The 17,382-nt window shown below is 41.7% G+C and overlaps 2 protein-coding genes across 2 annotated transcripts; both read left to right on the top strand.

The window, feature by feature from the left end:
* Positions 1–571: 571 nt before the first annotated feature.
* Positions 572–3,218, top strand: med28 (mediator complex subunit 28). The gene is made up of 4 exons (XM_079160237.1): positions 572–735; positions 2,020–2,086; positions 2,196–2,308; positions 2,612–3,218. Exons 1-4 carry the CDS (start codon positions 577–579, stop codon positions 2,813–2,815), a joined length of 543 nt encoding a protein of 180 aa, XP_079016363.1. The 5' UTR covers positions 572–576; the 3' UTR covers positions 2,816–3,218.
* Positions 3,219–5,058: 1,840 nt separating this feature from the next.
* klhl2 (kelch-like family member 2) lies at positions 5,059–16,990 on the top strand. The gene is made up of 15 exons (XM_079158893.1): positions 5,059–5,457; positions 8,483–8,602; positions 8,714–8,820; positions 8,933–9,054; positions 10,018–10,180; positions 10,401–10,510; positions 10,613–10,729; positions 12,228–12,377; positions 12,466–12,583; positions 13,228–13,425; positions 13,662–13,763; positions 14,201–14,329; positions 14,483–14,623; positions 14,712–14,855; positions 15,546–16,990. The coding sequence occupies exons 1-15, from the start codon at positions 5,390–5,392 to the stop codon at positions 15,572–15,574; spliced, it is 1,818 nt and encodes a 605-aa protein (XP_079015019.1). The 5' UTR covers positions 5,059–5,389; the 3' UTR covers positions 15,575–16,990.
* The last annotated feature ends 392 nt before the right edge of the window (positions 16,991–17,382 follow it).

Raw genomic sequence — 17,382 nt, 5'->3', positions numbered from 1 at the left:
CTTCTGAGAAGGCTTACCAACAGATTTTGCAAACTGGCTGCACTGATTTGCCCCGATTCAGCCAAACGAGCATTAGTGAGGCTGAATGCTGATATTTGGGAGTTCGTCCAAGATGGCATTCATCCCAAAGGACAGTCAAGTTTCAGACTTTGAAAGCAACTTCTTTATGGACCTCTCATTGTGCAAAGGGGGCGAGTGAGTGCCTTCCCCAAACTGTTGCCACAAAGTTGAAAGCACGCATTGGCTTGGGACTAAACAAAGCTGCTTGTGTCCCCTCATGAGTTGTGAGGAGTCCTTTCAACCAAATGGTGTTTTTTCCTTATTAAATTGCCTTAGATTCATACTTTGTAGAAGCCCAAAGAGTTGAAAATATCCACTATTGTGCACGAAATAATGCAGGAAAGGGAGAAGAGAAAGGAAAAACAACCTTTTTTGTAATATCCTTTATTGGGGCATCAACATTATTTTAAACCCACACCAGCCTGACCATTAAAAACGACAACTGGGTTGTCCCCGGTTGTCAGGAGAGCGCCATCCCGCTGTGTGCGCATGTGCGGACTGGGTAGAGCGACCAAGATGGCGTCGTCCATGAGTGGGATGTTCTCCGGTCAGCAGCCCCCGGGCGCCCATCCCGTTGGGGGTCCCGGTGGACCGGGCCAGCCGGGCTTCCCTGGTCCAGCTACCAGAGCTCCGGGAAACAACACGCTGGTGGACGAACTGGAGGCTTCCTTTGAGGTAAAGCTGACGTTAAGAGGCTAGCGTCCGTTAGCTGAGTGTGCTAACTGTTGTTAGCTTATTTAGCTAAGCTAGGTGATGTTTAATATTTAGCATTCGCTGGTGTTAAGGTACTACAGTCTCATATGGTAGGACTGTGGGAAGATTATTTTTTATTTTACCAAGTCTTTATTGAGTACATCATTCTTAGATAACTTTAAAATATAACAATAGATGGCATTAAACTAAATGAGCTAATGCTAATGAGCTAAGTGACTATCAGACTAACGTTACTTCAGTCTCTTATTTCAACACTTAAAACACCCACAGATGTTGACAGCTTACACGAACATGACACATTTCAACATTCCTCCCTCTGAGCCAACCGTATGTCCTTAACCCAAACAAACAATCGCAACTACACAACATCACTTTACTCCATTTAAATCCAAAATACCTGCTTCCCTAAACCAAAGCAGCTAATTTTTGATTCAGACATCTTTCATTTTGTTATTTACACCTGTGCTTTTTAAACTGTGACATATTAAATAGTAACACTCTGCAAAGTTGTTGGTCAAGTTTACCTGTGTCCAGATTTTAGTTCAATACAGTTCAATAGCCTGTATAAAACTGTGTTTTCTTTTAGAGCTGTCCAGCGGATTTTCAGATAGTGGCTCCGTAAAACTGAAAGCGACTCTTGAACACAGTAATGTTGGCTGCTGGGATTAACAGGAGATGTGGTTCCCACCTCTGAAAAGATTTTGCTGTGCCCAAAATGAAATCCATAAAGAAATGGTTTCCCAGTTTAGTGAAAAATAACTTTACTAATCCGCACAGAGCCCTGATCGCAAGCCCATCCAACACCTTTGGTATTAACTGCAACTGTGAGCCGGTACTTATCACACCAAGTCAGTGGCTGACCTCACTAATACTCTTGTGTGGCTGAATGGGAGCAAATCCCTGCATTCAGGTAACAACATATTGTGGAAAGCCTTCTCAGAAGAGTGAAAACTGTTCCGGCAGAGTATTAATGTTTTGGAGTGACGTGTTCAACAATCGCACACAGTATGAGTGTAGGAGGTCAACATAAAGTATATAAAAACCTTTTGTATACAAGAATATTTACATCTCCACTATCCCATAAACATCTTTATCATGGTACAGACTGTGTAGGACATGTGGTCAATTCTGCAGGATGTTTCTTAGACTAAAAAGCTGCTTTCTATCAACAGATTCTCGTGGCAAGACAACATTTTGAACATTTAGAAAAAGGCAAATTCACTCAAGCTCTGCACTTTTCTTTAGGCATGTTTTGCATCCCTGGTGAGCCAGGACTACGTTAACGGAACTGATCAGGAGGAGATTCGAACTGGTGAGTGAAACCTTTAATTCATTATTTTTTTTTGTAGTTCTGGTAGTTGTAGTTTATCTGATATTGTGATCTGTATATTGACGTTCATCTGTTTGTCTGTTGATTGCAGGTGTTGACCAGTGTATTCAGAAGTTTCTGGACGTGGCTCGACAGACGGAGTGCTTCTTCTTACAGAAAAGGCTTCAGTTGTCTGTGCAGAAACCAGAGCAGGTGGTGAAAGAGGTACATTTTTATACTGACTTGCATTCTAATTCATCTCGACTTTTCGATCCTTTTAAGTGATTCTCTCCAACTCCTGTCCACTTATTTCCCCCTCTGTGTCAATGCAAAATGAACTCTGGAAGATCCCAAACTCCTTGTTGAGAACCACTAGCTAGCTGTGCTATATCCAGACTTCACTAGCTTTGCCGTTATTTCTTAGACCTGAATCTGACATGATGTCGGTGTTTACGTATTATGCATTTCTCTCCCTTTTGTTAATGTGCGTTCTCTCTTCTCACATACTTTTTTTTTTTCTCACTTCAGGATGTGTCAGAGTTGCGTAATGAGCTACAGAGGAAAGAACTGCTGGTTCAGAAACACTTGTCCAAGCTGCACCACTGGCAACAGGTTCTCGAGGACGTGAGCGTTCAGCATCGCAAACCCACAGACCTTCCTCCTCCCGGACCGCTGGCCTTTCTGGAGCAGGCCTCTGCCAGTCTGCCCCCTGCCCCTTTAAAACCAAGTTAACACACCAAAGTTACAGTCACATTAGTCTTCTGTCGAATTACATTGTTTACACCCAGAATGGAATGTTGAACTCTGACCTGCAAGCGTCTGTCGGTTGCACCGGAACGGGAAACTCATTTGTTTGGATTCATCCATCATATAGGCTTGATTTGAAGCTAGATGGAGCAAATATTTGCAGGACTTGGGTGTAATGTGATTGTACCCAACTGTCACTATACACACCACGTACATCGTGTGATGCCCGCTCTCAAGTGTCGACCTATAAGAAACTGAAGAACAGTTTATCACTCTCCAGCTGTTGGAACATCATAACATAGATCATTTTATTTCTGTATTTTGTTTTATGTAAATATTCCTATTGCTGACTTTTTTTTACTGTAAAATAAAAGTATTTTGACTCTGGACTAAAGTCTTTATTATGTTTTTCCTTTTGCACCATGCATCATTTTTGTCTTTGAAAACAAAATGTAACTGGGCATTCCACCAGTTTTAGACATTAAGATGAGTTTACAAGTCATGTAGAGTTGTACTCTGAACAAAAAGTTTTATAATTTTGTAGCTCTGGAAGAGATATTTGTTAGATCTGAAAAAATAAACCCTGATGTTGCAAACTGAGTTTAAAAGATGGGGGAATTTACCAAGCAGAGAGGATCTGACAATAGCGATTGTGGGAATTGTGGGATCCAGCATTCTGGGAGCACTATTCGGGACTAAAAGTCAAGATCCCGCCTTCTGCTGCTTCAATTCGGACAGTTCTTTATTTTAATCTCTCACAAGTTTCCAAATTTAGTGGAAATGCAACTAAATCAGTGGATTACTCATTTCATAATCAAAGTGTGTCCTATAATTAGAAATATTCACATAGGTCTATAACAGTGGAGTCTTGACATTATGGGTAAAACCATGCTGACAGCTTTAATATATGTGACTTCTGTATTTAATCATGACGGAGAAAAGACTTCAGATAAGCCGTGCCTGAGCCTCCTGACAGCCTGTTGTCTCTAATGCATTCAGCGTCTTCACACCACAACAGACTTGTTCTCCGCAGCTTCACAGCTATCGCCCGTCCACGGACTGCACACAAACCTTCACAGATGGACTCCAACGACAAACCTTCTTGCAGAACAGGGGTCTGTGGTCTTGACATGATCAAGCAGGAGATTTATTATTGCATTTTCAGAACTCCAGATGGGCTATTCTTCTATTTATACATTTTATATATAATATTAACTTAATGTCTGAATAACTGAAACAGTTGTAGTTGTGTAAAAATATTGGTATGCATCCTCTAGTTTTATGTTTTTATAAAATCAGAATTTTGATTTATAAAATCTTAATTAAGAGATGGTAAATCAAAATGTTAAGTTAATCCAAATTGAGTCAAAGTTAATAGATGTCAGAATTTTGAGATACTGAAGACAAAATAGGAGATTGTAAATCAAACTTGTGATGTATATCATTGTTTTTAATTACCAAGTAAATAAGTTCTGAGATATTAAGACAAAATTATGAAATATGAATGTAGTTAGTCAACATTGTAAGATGGATAGCCAACATTGACTGAGCAAGTCAAAAATATACACTTACTAAATCAAATGTATGATATTGAATAAATCAAGTTTATGAGATAAATCAAAATTACGAAGTATGAAGTCAAAATTGAGAGAAAGTAAATCAAACTTAAATAATGATAGTAAATTAAATTATTATGCTATTTTTATTCTAATCTATAATAACTTCTAATTCTAGATTTTTACACAACAGACCTCTTCCTGTGTACATTTATATCTAATGTACAAGGGCAGCATGTAACATCATCCACTGACCTGCACTAGTTATGTACAGTATATTATTGGACACTATCACTGTACAGCGTGTATTTAATACATATTTAAGATACTTTAGATTCTAATCTTTTAGGATTTGTTTTCGCCTTCGTTTTTTCAATTGGCTGCTGTAACGCTGCAAATTGAAGTCAAAATAATGAGATACGGAGTCGAACATTTTGACTTGCAAACACATCATTTTGATTTAGTTGTTGTTTTTGACTTTTGTTTATTCCCAAAGAGCGTTTAATTCATATCATGAGCCTCCTCCCCGCTCGGTCTCCCACAGCTAGAGGGAGACAGTGCTTTCTTGTGGGACGCCTTGGCTGCTCGGAGGACCGTCTTTGCAGACATGTCCTTGTTTGTGCGTTTTAATCAGCGATTGGAAAATAACAGGTAGCCCTGTCTGTACGCCTCTCGCACCCATATACACCCAGGAGGGGAGAGAGAGGGGGGCGAAACAAAACCCCCACAATAAGCCCTCATTGACGCTGCTGGTTGGCGTGTTTTTTTTGTGTCTTCTTTCTTCTTTGGGGCGGCCGTCAGAACAGACAACAGCGGCACAACAGCCGGGTTTCAAGCGCAACGTGTTTGTTACTGAGTGTCACCCGCAGTCGGGCTGTGTGTTTCTATGAGACAGGCTGATTTAATGGGGCTGCCGTCAGCCCGTCTCCCCGCCTCTGGACAGCTGATCGCCGCGATTCACGCTTGGATTTAGACCCATCAGAGACTACATTGTGGATATGGAATGGTGCATGCCGCTGGGCCAAGTTTTCAGCCTCTGAAAAACACCGGAATCATGGACAGTCATCCGCTGTGAGTGCAACAACAATCACTGTGTGTGCGCGCGCGCGTGTGTGTGTGTGTGTGTGTGTGCGCGTGTGTGTGTGTGTGTGCTGACGTTTCCCAGTGGCTGCTTTGACTGATGGTGCCGCATTGAGAGCGACAGCGGCCAGCCGGTGTGGCTGCTCACTGACCGGGGAGGACCGGGTCACTGAGAGCCGGGGACCGATACCCCGTCCGCAGCAGGCTGAGGGGGTAGAGGGGTTGTCTGTGGTTGTGTTATAATCCGATGATTTGTTGGGATTACGGAGGTGTTTTTGTTTATGGCAGAGAGGATGTGTGTCAACTGCTGGGTGGTCGTGTGGGTGTGTTTGTGACAGAAAACAAAGGCCACGTGATTTTGCCATGAGCAGCATGATTATATGTAGGCCATATGTGTGTTGAAAGTAGCCCACATCCACAGTTTTGAGGTACTTGTACTTTACTTTAGTAATTTCAATTTCTTTCTCTTTTATACTTCTACTCCACTACATTTCAGAAATGTTGTACTTTATATGACAGTTATAGTTTGTAGTTTCAGATTGAAATTTGACACACAAAATATATGATACACTTATAGAAAAGACAATACCATCAGTAGCTTCCAACCATTTTCTCAAAATTCAGCTTAGATTAAGAGGAAGTCTTAACTTCTGCGTACAAATCAGTGTAACGTTGTCCTTATTTCCTCTCCCATTAATCATCTCATGACCCCTCAGATTTATCTTGTGACCCTTTAGAGGCCCCAACCCCTCGGTTTGGAACCACTGGACTGAACTAGCTAACTTTATTTAAAGTAGTTAAAATCCAACTTGACCTGCTACAACAGTAAATGCAACTTAATGCATCAGTATTAACAATTGAATAATGTAATACACAATAATATATCATTCATGTGGGTAATTGTTTTGCAGAACGAGTACTTTGATCTTTTAATAGAATACATTTGACTGATAATACGTCTTCAACTCTAGTAGGATTTTGAATGAGGGACTTTTACTTGTAATGGAGTGTTTTTACATAAATGTATTAGTACTTTTACTGAAGTTAAATATCTGAATACTTCTTCCATTCAGTCGAGCTGAATATTAGATGTTTGTGTATTTGTAGTTGGATGTGCTTCAGATGTGCAGCATCTATAAATTCACACTCACCGGCCACTTTATTAGGATGAGGCTGGTTTATCATCCGGGCCCCCAAGAGCCAGGTGATTTAATTAATTGCTGATTTGTTTGGGAGCTGAGGCACAAAATCAACAATGACCAGCCTGTATTATTAACTATTGTTGTGGCCCTGTCTTGCAAAAGGTAAAACCTCATCAGAAGACTTTATTTATTAGTTTACATTGAGCTCACATGGAGCATATTCCTAAATAGAGTGGTGGTTTTGATCAAATCACCTCAAACCAACTGACTCTCATAAAAGCTGGGGCCGGTTAGTATTATTCCAGCAGAGCAGTACTTGTTGGGTTGGGTCTTTACTTAATAGTAACATGGAAGCAAAAGGGTATATAAACACTGCTCAGAGGGTTTGAGGTGGGTGGTAGCTCCAGTTTATTAGGTCCAAAATTAGTGCAGGTTAATACAACAGATCGGCCGGTTTGGTTTTAGTCTAAACTGTTTTACAGAGGTGTTGATTCAACAGTGTTTTTGGAGGATGCAGCCTTGTTCTGCACCTCAATAGGAGGTACATGGAATTTAATTCGGGGCACTCACGGCATTGGGAAATGGCAGCTACACCATCTCTCTCAACAATCAATTGCTCAACTACTCGGATACGTAACCAACACATTCTCATTCCAACTCGTCACATACTGACGATTTTTCAGACCTCTTGGCGTCACTTTCTAAGGAAAACATCACAGGTGGTCTTAGTATTTAAACAACATTGCATAAGTACACAAACCTCACTAACATAACTTCAAAATAACCCGACACCGAAAGTCCAGTATTTGTTTGACCCATCCTCACCTGTTTGGGTTTTTTCGGTCTTCAAACTGCGTCGTCAGACTCCCGGAGCATTTTCTCTGAGCGTCTTATAATGACGTGGATGGTGCGTCTCATGCAGATGCTAAAGGGTGCCTTTTGCGTCGGTATCAGACGCCGTTGGGCGTGACAAAGCATCGCTATTCGGTGCCCCGGGAATGAGAGCAGGCTGAAATAACACGCGTAACAGTTTTCATGTGTCTGTTGTAGAAAATATTGTATTCTGGTGGAAGCAGAGCAACATCTCAAAACCTCAGAAAACAAAGTCAAAACCGCATGGCTAGAAACTTCTAGAGGTACATTTGGGTGAATCGACACTTTAACTGTGAAGTAACCAAATCACAGCTGCAGATCGTCCCACAGTGCTGACTCATTGTAGGTTTCATGCCAGAGCACCATTTGTCACATAATGATCAGTCATACCCCTGGTGACCTCTGTTTCTTTTTCTCCATGTGTTTGGCATTATTGTAATGATTTACACGCGTTCTTCCCTTAAAGACATGAAGTAAACTGAATCCAGTTCAATGCTTTATTTTACTCGTGCACCTGCAGATTGAGCTCTTTATAGCCTCTAATGCTGCTCAGTGACATTCAACCTGTTGTGACGCAAACCTAGTTAAAGTCCTGTTTGCAGTGTTTACGTTATTTTAGGTCATAGTTGTGGAAAATACTTGTTTCTGATTGTCAGGTGTCAAGAACATCTCATACCTATATCTCAAACATATTTTTTTATTCACCTCTTATGGTTGTGAATGACATACTGTGAGCAGTGCAAAAATAAAAATCCATTCACCTCTATTGCTTTGAAATGGAGGCAGACATCTCAGAAACAAATCTCTTAAAACTTGGAAAAATAAAACCAAAACTATCTACAAGGCATGATATTTTTTTGTAATTTGGGTGAAACAACACTTCAAAATAAATTTTGAAAGTTAATATATGCATATTAAACTTAAACTTCCTGTCTGTAAGAATATGCTGCCGTCTGATGTCTGCCCTCAGTAATGTTGTGCATCTGTGCCGTCCCTCTCAGGTGCACCAGACTTTGTCCACACGCTCTGGACAAAGAAGATGGCGTCGAGAGACAAGGTCCTGTCACGCTCAACCCTCGGCACATGAGGAAGGCGTTCAAAGTCATGAACGAGCTGCGCAGGTGATGCACACTCTTCTCTTTCCTGTTCTCTGTTGTCCTCTTTGGTGCCACCCTGTTAAACTTTATATAACTGTAATCTCTCACCTGTCCGTCTCCTAAATGCCCACACAGCCAGAGCTTGTTGTGTGACGTGACCATAGTGGCGGAGGATGTGGAGATCGCTGCTCACAGGGTGGTTCTGGCTGCTGGGAGCCCATACTTCCACGCTATGTTCACAGGTGAGGACTCGCTGCCATTCGTGCTGCTGGACATCGGGCAGGATCTTGTTTCACCCGGTGTTTCAATTGTTTGTTTTTTTGCCATGTCCTGGTAATGGATGTCTACCGACAGGTGAGATGGCAGAGAGCCGGGCGAAGCGAGTGAGGATAAAGGAGATGGACGGTTGGACTCTGGGCCTGCTGGTCGACTACATCTACACAGCAGAGATACAAGTCACAGAGGATAACGTGCAGGTAGACACCACACACACACACACGCACACACATTTATACTCACATAAACACTGAGGGCATTTTGTCTTTAACACTGATACATTTGGCTGTGCACTGTATCACAGTATTTGTTTGTCAGTTAGTTGATTTCACTGGTTGTATTGTACGACTCATTCGATTTTCTCGGTGAGTCGATAAATCCTATCGGTGCTAGTCGACTTAGAATGTCTTTGGTCGACGACAGCCCTAGAAAACAGTGAATTGCAGTAACAGGAGTAAACAAAATACCCATCCAGTGAAGTGATCACAAACTTCTGAAATGTCCCACCTTTCTGATCGCTTTATCAACTGAAACTGCCTTTTTTCCAAAACTGATAACCAAACCCATTGGTTTGCACTTTCAGATTAATCCCTAACTGTTAACTCCTGTCCTGACAACCTGTTTGACAAAAATGTACAAGATTTTATCCTACTTTTTGTTACTTTTACCTATTGAGAGCCGTCAAGAGGCAATCGAAATGCTCAACCATGTCGGATCCTGCAGCTTTAAAATGGGAATTGACTCTCTTGATGATGCTGCTGAGATTAGGGAACTGTAGATTACAAGCATCTATTTGTTTCACTTGATCTTATGTTGAGCAACGTCGCTAATCTTTTAAACTCCTGCCTTGCTTTCAGGGAAATTCACTCTTTTGGAAAGTGTAAAAGTTTAAAAACTAAACTAAAAGGAGCTCAGGAGTTCTTGCTGCTGTAATTTACAGTTCAGCTTGGAAACTCAGACCGTGTACTGTAAATCTACTAATATGCATTTGATCAGACAAGTCTCAACAAGCTGGTCATTTTGAGTGCCTGAACCTGTAATCATCTGACGTAAAGATGGTATCTCAACACACCAGACCAGCCTGTCACCCCTTTAATTTAATTAATCTTCATTGTAGTATACCCATCTTTATGCAGGATGTTCTGTGTGTGTGTGTTTGACAGGCATTGCTGCCTGCAGCTGGCCTGCTCCAGTTGAACGAGGTGAAAAAGGCTTGTTGCGAGTTCTTGAGCTCTCAGCTTCATCCGTCCAACTGTCTGGGGATACGAGCTTTCGCTGACCTACACGCCTGCTCTCAGCTCCTCACACAGGCCAACAGCTACGCAGGTTTGTGTGTGCAAATCTCTACTTGTTTTGTGTGTGTGTGTGTGTGTGTGAACAGCTCTTATTGCTCCACTAAAATGGGTTAGTGTGTATCCTGGAGGATGTGGGACGGTGGATGAGACGGAATGAGAACAGGTTTAATTAATGACGATGTTAGGAGTAGAAACAAAATGATATGTTCATCTGCAGGGTAGTTATTTTCATTCCGTGCTTTTGCTGACAGAGCAACATTTTGCCGAGGTGGTTGGGAGTGAAGAGTTCCTCAATTTGGGCATGGAGCAAGTGTCCAGCCTGATCGCCAGCGACAAGCTCACCATCCCCACAGAGGAGAAGGTATACACACATTCACTCTGCTCAATATACGCAGGTAGGACAGCACAACCAAACGGTTGCGCCTGATGTGCTTCACGTGTCTCCGTGTACCTCACTGTGCAGGTGTTTGAGGCGGTGATAGCTTGGGTCAACCACGATAAAGACGTCCGGCAGGAACACTTGGCTCACCTGATGGAACACGTTCGCCTGCCGCTGCTCTCCAGAGAATACCTGGTGCAGGTATGAGCGGCCGCATCTGTATGCTTCTGTTTGTGCTCTGAAACTGACTGTGACTGCTGATCTGTCACTTTGCATCTGACTAGTTCAGCTGTGGTTTAGAACAAGATCAGCTGAACTGGACTTTTGTTTCCACCGTTGTTCACATTTCCACACTGTTGTAGAATTCATCGTTACGAGTGAATGCGATAATTATCGAGATGCTCACCCGTGTCAGGGGCCTGATGACTTGCAACAGTGAAAATGAATTAATTGAAACATGTTGATTGTCACTACCATTAAGTAACATTGATCTAAATATTCATGTCAAATGTACATCATGTTGCAGCACATTTTCCCCTTTGTTTCCTTTATTTAACAATCTATTTACAGTATCAATAATCCGTTAAATATACAGAATAAACAATGGAAGTCTGAAAATACATGTACATGATTTTTTTTTCTTTCTGCTACATTACTGACAAACTGATCACACGTCCTCCCTTGTGGCGGTGGATTAATTAACAACTGGTCATTTGTTGGTCAGATAATCAGTTTCGGTCATCAAAAGTGTCTTTAGGAGGAAGTGACACCTTTCATTTTCATAACGAGACTCTTCAAGTTGGACACTTGCTGATAGTGTTGCCTTCAAAAGAACGTAAATGGTCAAATAATTTCAATCAGGAGAGACTTCAGGGATTGGACCCCATAGTGACGCAATATATTAAAAGGGGGCAGTGATGCTGTGGAAGAGAGGAGAGCAGTTTTTAAATGTGATTGGCTTCGGGCAACCGTGGCAGAATCAGCCCACAATCAGCTGACAGAGTAGAAGCCGCAGAGACCGAGGGAAGGAGAGATTTGTGAGTGTAAAGAGAGTCTTCCGCTAAGCTTCATTGAACTTTTAAAAATGATTAAAATGATTGTAGCTGTATCGTAGCTGTATATGTATCTGTCTTTACACTGAACCATATGACCTTTAACCAGGTCTGCAGCAGGTTGAAGTTAAGCTTCAGATACAGTGGACTCTACGGTAGCTAACCAGGTTCAGACCAAACCACAGGTGCAGTTTAAACCGTTGCGTCTGAGGACAAAGCAGTGGGGTTTAAATGATCATGTGACTTTGACACAGACACAGGTTTCATCCTGAACATTGGACCACAGCTAAGCTGATGACAGAGCAACAGTGTGTCAGTAACATACAGCCAGGCAACATGTTGCTACGTATCCAGTTGTCCAACTTGTTTTTTTCTGCTGCGTTTGAAACAGGGGTGTTTTTCCAATATTGCTACTTATTTAATACTACTTCAAATGTTCGCCGTTCTTTATGTTGTGTAGTGTAGAAACTATCATTGGCTGGACATTGCCTCATCTTGGACAAGTATTCATGCTGTAATTATTATGTTTTGGCTCTGTTTGTAATGAGTTGATCTTTGATTAGCAGCTGCTGTGTCACAACATGCTGCAGCATTTTGTTAATCCATTTGGCTGACTGGCTCCTCTCTTACTGTTTTGGTTGTGTTAGCGGGTGGAGGAGGAGTCTCTGATTAAGAACAGCAGTGCGTGTAAAGACTACCTCATTGAGGCCATGAAGTACCACCTGCTGCCAGCTGACCAGAGAGCTCTGATGAAAACTGCACGCACACGCATGAGGACTCCAGCCTGCTGTCCTAAGGTACTCACACACCCTCTGCTACTCTTAGCTAATAACAGTTGTCGTACACTTCGTCACATAATGGCTCTGCTCTTCCTGTTCTGTGTAGGTGATGGTTGTGGTCGGAGGCCAGGCTCCCAAGGCCATCCGCAGTGTTGAATGTTATGACTTTGAGGAGCAGCGATGGTACCAGGTGGCCGAACTCCCGACCAGGAGGTGCAGAGCAGGTAGGAACACGTCAATGTCAACAACATGAACAACAACACAGTTGAATAGCCGGATCCTCTGAAGAACGTGGTTCCATCAGAGCACCTGAACGCCACTCTAAACCGTCACCTACGCCCCAAGTCACCAAACTGACGTTGCATTCAGGTGGTCCTCATCATCTTGTAAATATTAAATTAATAAAATCAGCAGGTCTTTGCCCTCTAACTGCTGATGAAATGTAAATACTGCTGGTAAACTGGACAGGTTGCGCGATACATTACCGGTGTTTTTAGCAAATAGCGTACAAGGTTAATATTTAATATACTGTATCTGAATAACTTCAATAAATCTGTGACTAATAACATAGTTTACTGGTAAGAACTGTGTTGAGGCCTTCTGGTGGGTCTAAAAGTATTTTGACCCATATTTCGCCTTTAACAAACATTGTTTCTCCTGCAATTTGCAAGTTGCATTAGGCCATATTGCAATATTGATGAAACTTTGATTAATTGTGCAGCCAGACCGCACTTCCTGACATTCCCACTCTTGAGTTTGCTTCAACATTCAGCCTCACTGCACCAGGCTGTTTGTGTGCGAGTGTGTTTTTTTTTTTCTATATATTTGTGTTTTTTACCTGAGTATTTCCTGTGTTCTTGCCTTTTAGGTGTGGTGTACGTGGGTGGGTGTGTGTATGCAGTTGGTGGTTTCAACGGTTCTTTACGTGTCCGGACGGTCGACTGTTACGACCCGATGATGGACCGATGGACGAGCGTCAGCAGCATGCAAGACCGTCGCTCAACGCTCGGGGCTGCTGTGCTCAACGGACTCCTGTACGCTGTGGGGGGCTTTGACGGCAGCACAGGTACAGCTGTGTGACTGTGACATTAAAATGTTTTTTTAGATTACAGTGATCAGTGAGAGAGTTTGAGTTGAAGACATTAAATCCCTACAGGCTTTTGCTTTGTGTAACTACAGGAAGTTATATAATATGTGATTGTGCATGGTGTTTTTGATACCTGTGTGTGTGTGTGTGTGTGTGTGTGTGTGTGTGTGTGTGTGTGTGTGTGTGTGTGTGTGTGTGTGTGTGTGTGTTTGCAGGTTTGTCGACAATCGAGGCGTACAACGCGAAGACAGACGAGTGGTTCCATGTGTTACCCATGAGTACCCGACGAAGCAGTGTAGGAGTGGGTGTTGTCAATGGTGAATACAACTCCCAGTTCAGTTTTACAGTCAGTATTTAGGAATAGATCAAAATAATAGAAACGCTTTATAAACCATGCAATAGTTACAATAATGCATTATTGCCCTCTTTAATTTATGAAACCGTACAAGTTAACCCTCATCAACAAAGAATCATCAAACACTTAATCTAGCAAGCATACTTTATTTATGTAGTTTACAAGAAGAAGGAAATGGGAGAGATGAATAAGTACATAACCAACAAAGGAAAAGTTAATACTTAAATAGCAAAATACTGAAAATACAATATCAACAAGGTATTGTTAAATTGCATCAAAACTTTTCAAAATGTTGAGCTTTACAAAGTTTTATTTCCTGCAAGGCTACCATAATGTATTTTAATGTGTTTCTATTCTTCTAAGTTATGAATTGCGTGTGTTTCCTGTGTCTTTTTTCAGGGATCCTGTATGCAATTGGAGGCTATGATGGTGCAACCAGACAATGTCTGAGTACAGTAGAATCTTACAACCCTAAAAGCAACGCGTGGAGCTACATCGCAGAGATGGGCACGAGACGCAGTGGAGCAGGTGTGTGTGTGTGTGTGTGTGTGTGTGTGTGTGTGTGTGTGTGTGTCTCACAGATTTATCCATTCTGACAAAAAGACAAGATCATTGTTACTCAGTGATGGAAATTCATGATAAGACAGAAATGGTGATCTTGTGTCCGGTGTCTTCCCTCAGGTGTAGGTGTGTTAAAAGGTTTACTGTATGCTGTGGGGGGTCATGATGGTCCACTGGTGAGGAAGAGCTGTGAAGTTTATGACCCGGCCTCTAACAGCTGGCGGCAGGTGGCTGACATGAACATGTGTCGACGCAACGCAGGTAATGCAGACAGTCTGTCCAGCAGAGATCCTCAGGTGTGAGACGTTAGACGTATATTAATCTTAATTTTGTGTGTTTGTGTTTTCAGGTGTGTGTGCTGTTAACAACGTACTGTATGTGGTGGGAGGAGACGACGGCAGCTGCAATTTGGCCTCTGTTGAGTTCTACAATCCAAACTCAGACAAGTGGACACTACTGCCGACCTGCATGAGCACAGGACGCAGCTATGCAGGTGTGTAGAGAAACACATAATGAACATAATGCTGAAAACGTAACATTTTGTATTCACACTGCAATGAGAGGTTACTTTTGTAAAAGGTTGAATTTTGGGCCATGGCTCAGTATTACTTTATTTAACAACCTTTAGGAGAACTATATAAAAATCATAACAAAATCCATAATTGTTTACTGTTTTATATATATGTTACTATACATTTTCAACACTTCTACTTTTCATATCAATTGCAGCACTACATATCTGTTAAAATGCCATTTTTATGCTTCGCGATTTCGGGTTGTCCGTCCTTCCCATTCTTGTGAACACAATGCCTCGGGAAGGCCTGGAGGGACATTGTTCAAATTTGGCACAAATGTCCTCTTGGACTCATGGATGAACTGATAAGAATTTGGCGGTCAAAGGTTACTGTTACCTCACAAATCATGTGTTTGGCCATAACTCAAGAATTTGAACCCTAATTATAACAATTTCACACAAATTGTCTAATATGATAAAAATGATGAAGTGATAGTAAGATAGAAAGTATTACAACTACTTTAACAGTAGTAGCAACAACATTACCTATAGTGGACATATCCTTTTTTCACGTTTATACTTAACATTTACAACGTTTGCCATGTATGAAAATGATACCACATGTGGCGATAGCGATGCACACGTCTTACTTGTTGTTTTTGACCACAGGTGTGACTGTGATTGACAAGCCCTTATGACTGCTCTTGACACTTGCCACTGATTTGAAGCAGAGCGTATTCTGCTGAATACTGATCTTGGATCTGTCGATGATGCCGATGCTTGGATGATGTTGGGCAGCACAGGCACTGACGAAGATTTTTTGCACTTACCTGAAAGGGGGAGCTGTAACAAACGGAGGGGGAATCGAACCCGTGTTTTAATCCCCTCCTGGAAGGACTGCCGCTGGCGACTGGACAAACCAGTTTGAAGCACCAATGCAGTGTCATTGAAACGCTACTGACATGAAGCTACTTTAACTGCAAAGCTACTTTAACATTAGTAATGTTAACATGAACCGGCTCTGAGAGAGACCACGGATCCAATCTATGGGAGAGGAAGGCAGAGAAGGACCCTTTGGGACTGAAATCTTTGTTTCTCCTTTGTTTTTATCGTGGAAATGTGTGTGCGTGAGTCAGTGTGCGTGTGCGCGCTTGCATTTAAAGGTGCTCCTTTGCTTGCACATGTGAGCATGTGTGTTTGTGTGCATCTGAGTCTCTGTGTGGTGACGCCTGGTCCGACGCCGCATGAACGCACTCTGTCTGACCTCTGACCTTTTACAGTGTTGCAGTGTGGCTGTTCAAGAGTGCCTGAATGTCAAACTACGCCCCTCTTCTTCCCCTTTGTTATGCCTCGAGTACTGTTACTGGACAGAGCGCAGCTGTTCCGGGATACATTTGAGAACTGACTCCAGATCGGTGATGATGTGTCGGTTGCGCCAGCCCGCATGAATTCAGAACAGCAACGTGAGAAGCATTTGCAGAAAATGTACATTTTCTTCTTTTAAAAAAAAAAAAAGCAGACTTTAACTGGAACACCTCCCTTCTGGGGAAGGAGAGGAGTTATTCATGTTGCCAAAAAGAGTGATAGACGGAGGGAGAAGCTGTTTGAGATCAGAAACAGCTGGATGTATCAGTGCTTTACTGTTACCCCAGCAGCCATCTTTGCTGCGGTTGTAACCACTAATGACAACAACAGCCTGAACTCACTGCATGGTCCCTAAACTCGAACCTCCTATCCTTCAACGGTTCCCTCTTCCTTCTTCGGTGTAGCAACCCTATTAACTACTGCACACCCTGACGTACTATGAATGTGCCAATTTTAATATGTCTCTTCATTTCTGTCTCTCTTTACTACTTTACTAATCTGTTCTCTCTTTCTGGAAAGTGACCAAACCGACTCTTGATTTTCTGTTCCTCTATCTCTTCCCTCTTGTCCTATATTGAAAAAAATTATGCTAATATAGTAACTGGTATCGCTGTTTTCTTGTCAGTGTATTGAGGAATGTCATGTCAGCTAATGACTTTGAAAATGTTTCATTACTTGTTTTATATTATCATTAATAAATATGCTTCTTGTATTTAAAGCTGTGAAATGACATAATCTGTTTTTAAAACTTTGCCAAATCAGTAAAACGTTGAAATGGAATACGCTGTGTGTGATATTTTGATAACAATACGGCGAATTATTTGTTCAAATTTCACATGTCAACATTAGTGTCGTGTAAAGCTGACGTTATTTTCCTGCTCACTTTCACCCTCTTCTTAACTTTTCTGCCATTTTGCATTTATTCAGTTAAAGTTCTTGTTATTGTGGCAGTAATTTAGACATTAGACATTAACATTCAATACTTTGGCTTCTTTTGTTAAATAAAAAAAAAAATACATTTTGCGTTGGTGGAGAATAATAGGTACATATACACAAGTACTGTACATAAGTAAAAAAATGTTTTTACTTTATATTTCTACTTCACTAGATGTATTTGAGAGCTAATAGTTACTTAGCAGAT

Source organism: Pholis gunnellus (genome assembly GCF_910591455.1).
Source record: "Pholis gunnellus genome assembly, chromosome: 5".
Lineage (NCBI taxonomy): Eukaryota > Metazoa > Chordata > Actinopteri > Perciformes > Pholidae > Pholis > Pholis gunnellus.
Note: the sequence above shows the minus strand (reverse complement) of the source record. Positions and strands in the feature narration are given on the sequence as shown.

Bases quoted from the DNA above. Each gene is read 5' to 3' on its own strand.
- med28 (XM_079160237.1), top strand. From the start codon at position 577: ATGGCGTCGTCCATGAGTGGGATGTTCTCCGGTCAGCAGCCCCCGGGC. The intron at 736-2,019 runs GTAAAGCTGACG...ACTTTTCTTTAG, and splicing joins AACTGGAGGCTTCCTTTGAG to GCATGTTTTGCATCCCTGGT. The intron at 2,087-2,195 runs GTGAGTGAAACC...TGTTGATTGCAG, and splicing joins TCAGGAGGAGATTCGAACTG to GTGTTGACCAGTGTATTCAG.
- klhl2 (XM_079158893.1), top strand. From the start codon at position 5,390: ATGGTGCATGCCGCTGGGCCAAGTTTTCAGCCTCTGAAAAACACCGGA. The intron at 5,458-8,482 runs GTGAGTGCAACA...CGTCCCTCTCAG, and splicing joins ATCATGGACAGTCATCCGCT to GTGCACCAGACTTTGTCCAC. The intron at 12,378-12,465 runs GTACTCACACAC...TGTTCTGTGTAG, and splicing joins CTCCAGCCTGCTGTCCTAAG to GTGATGGTTGTGGTCGGAGG.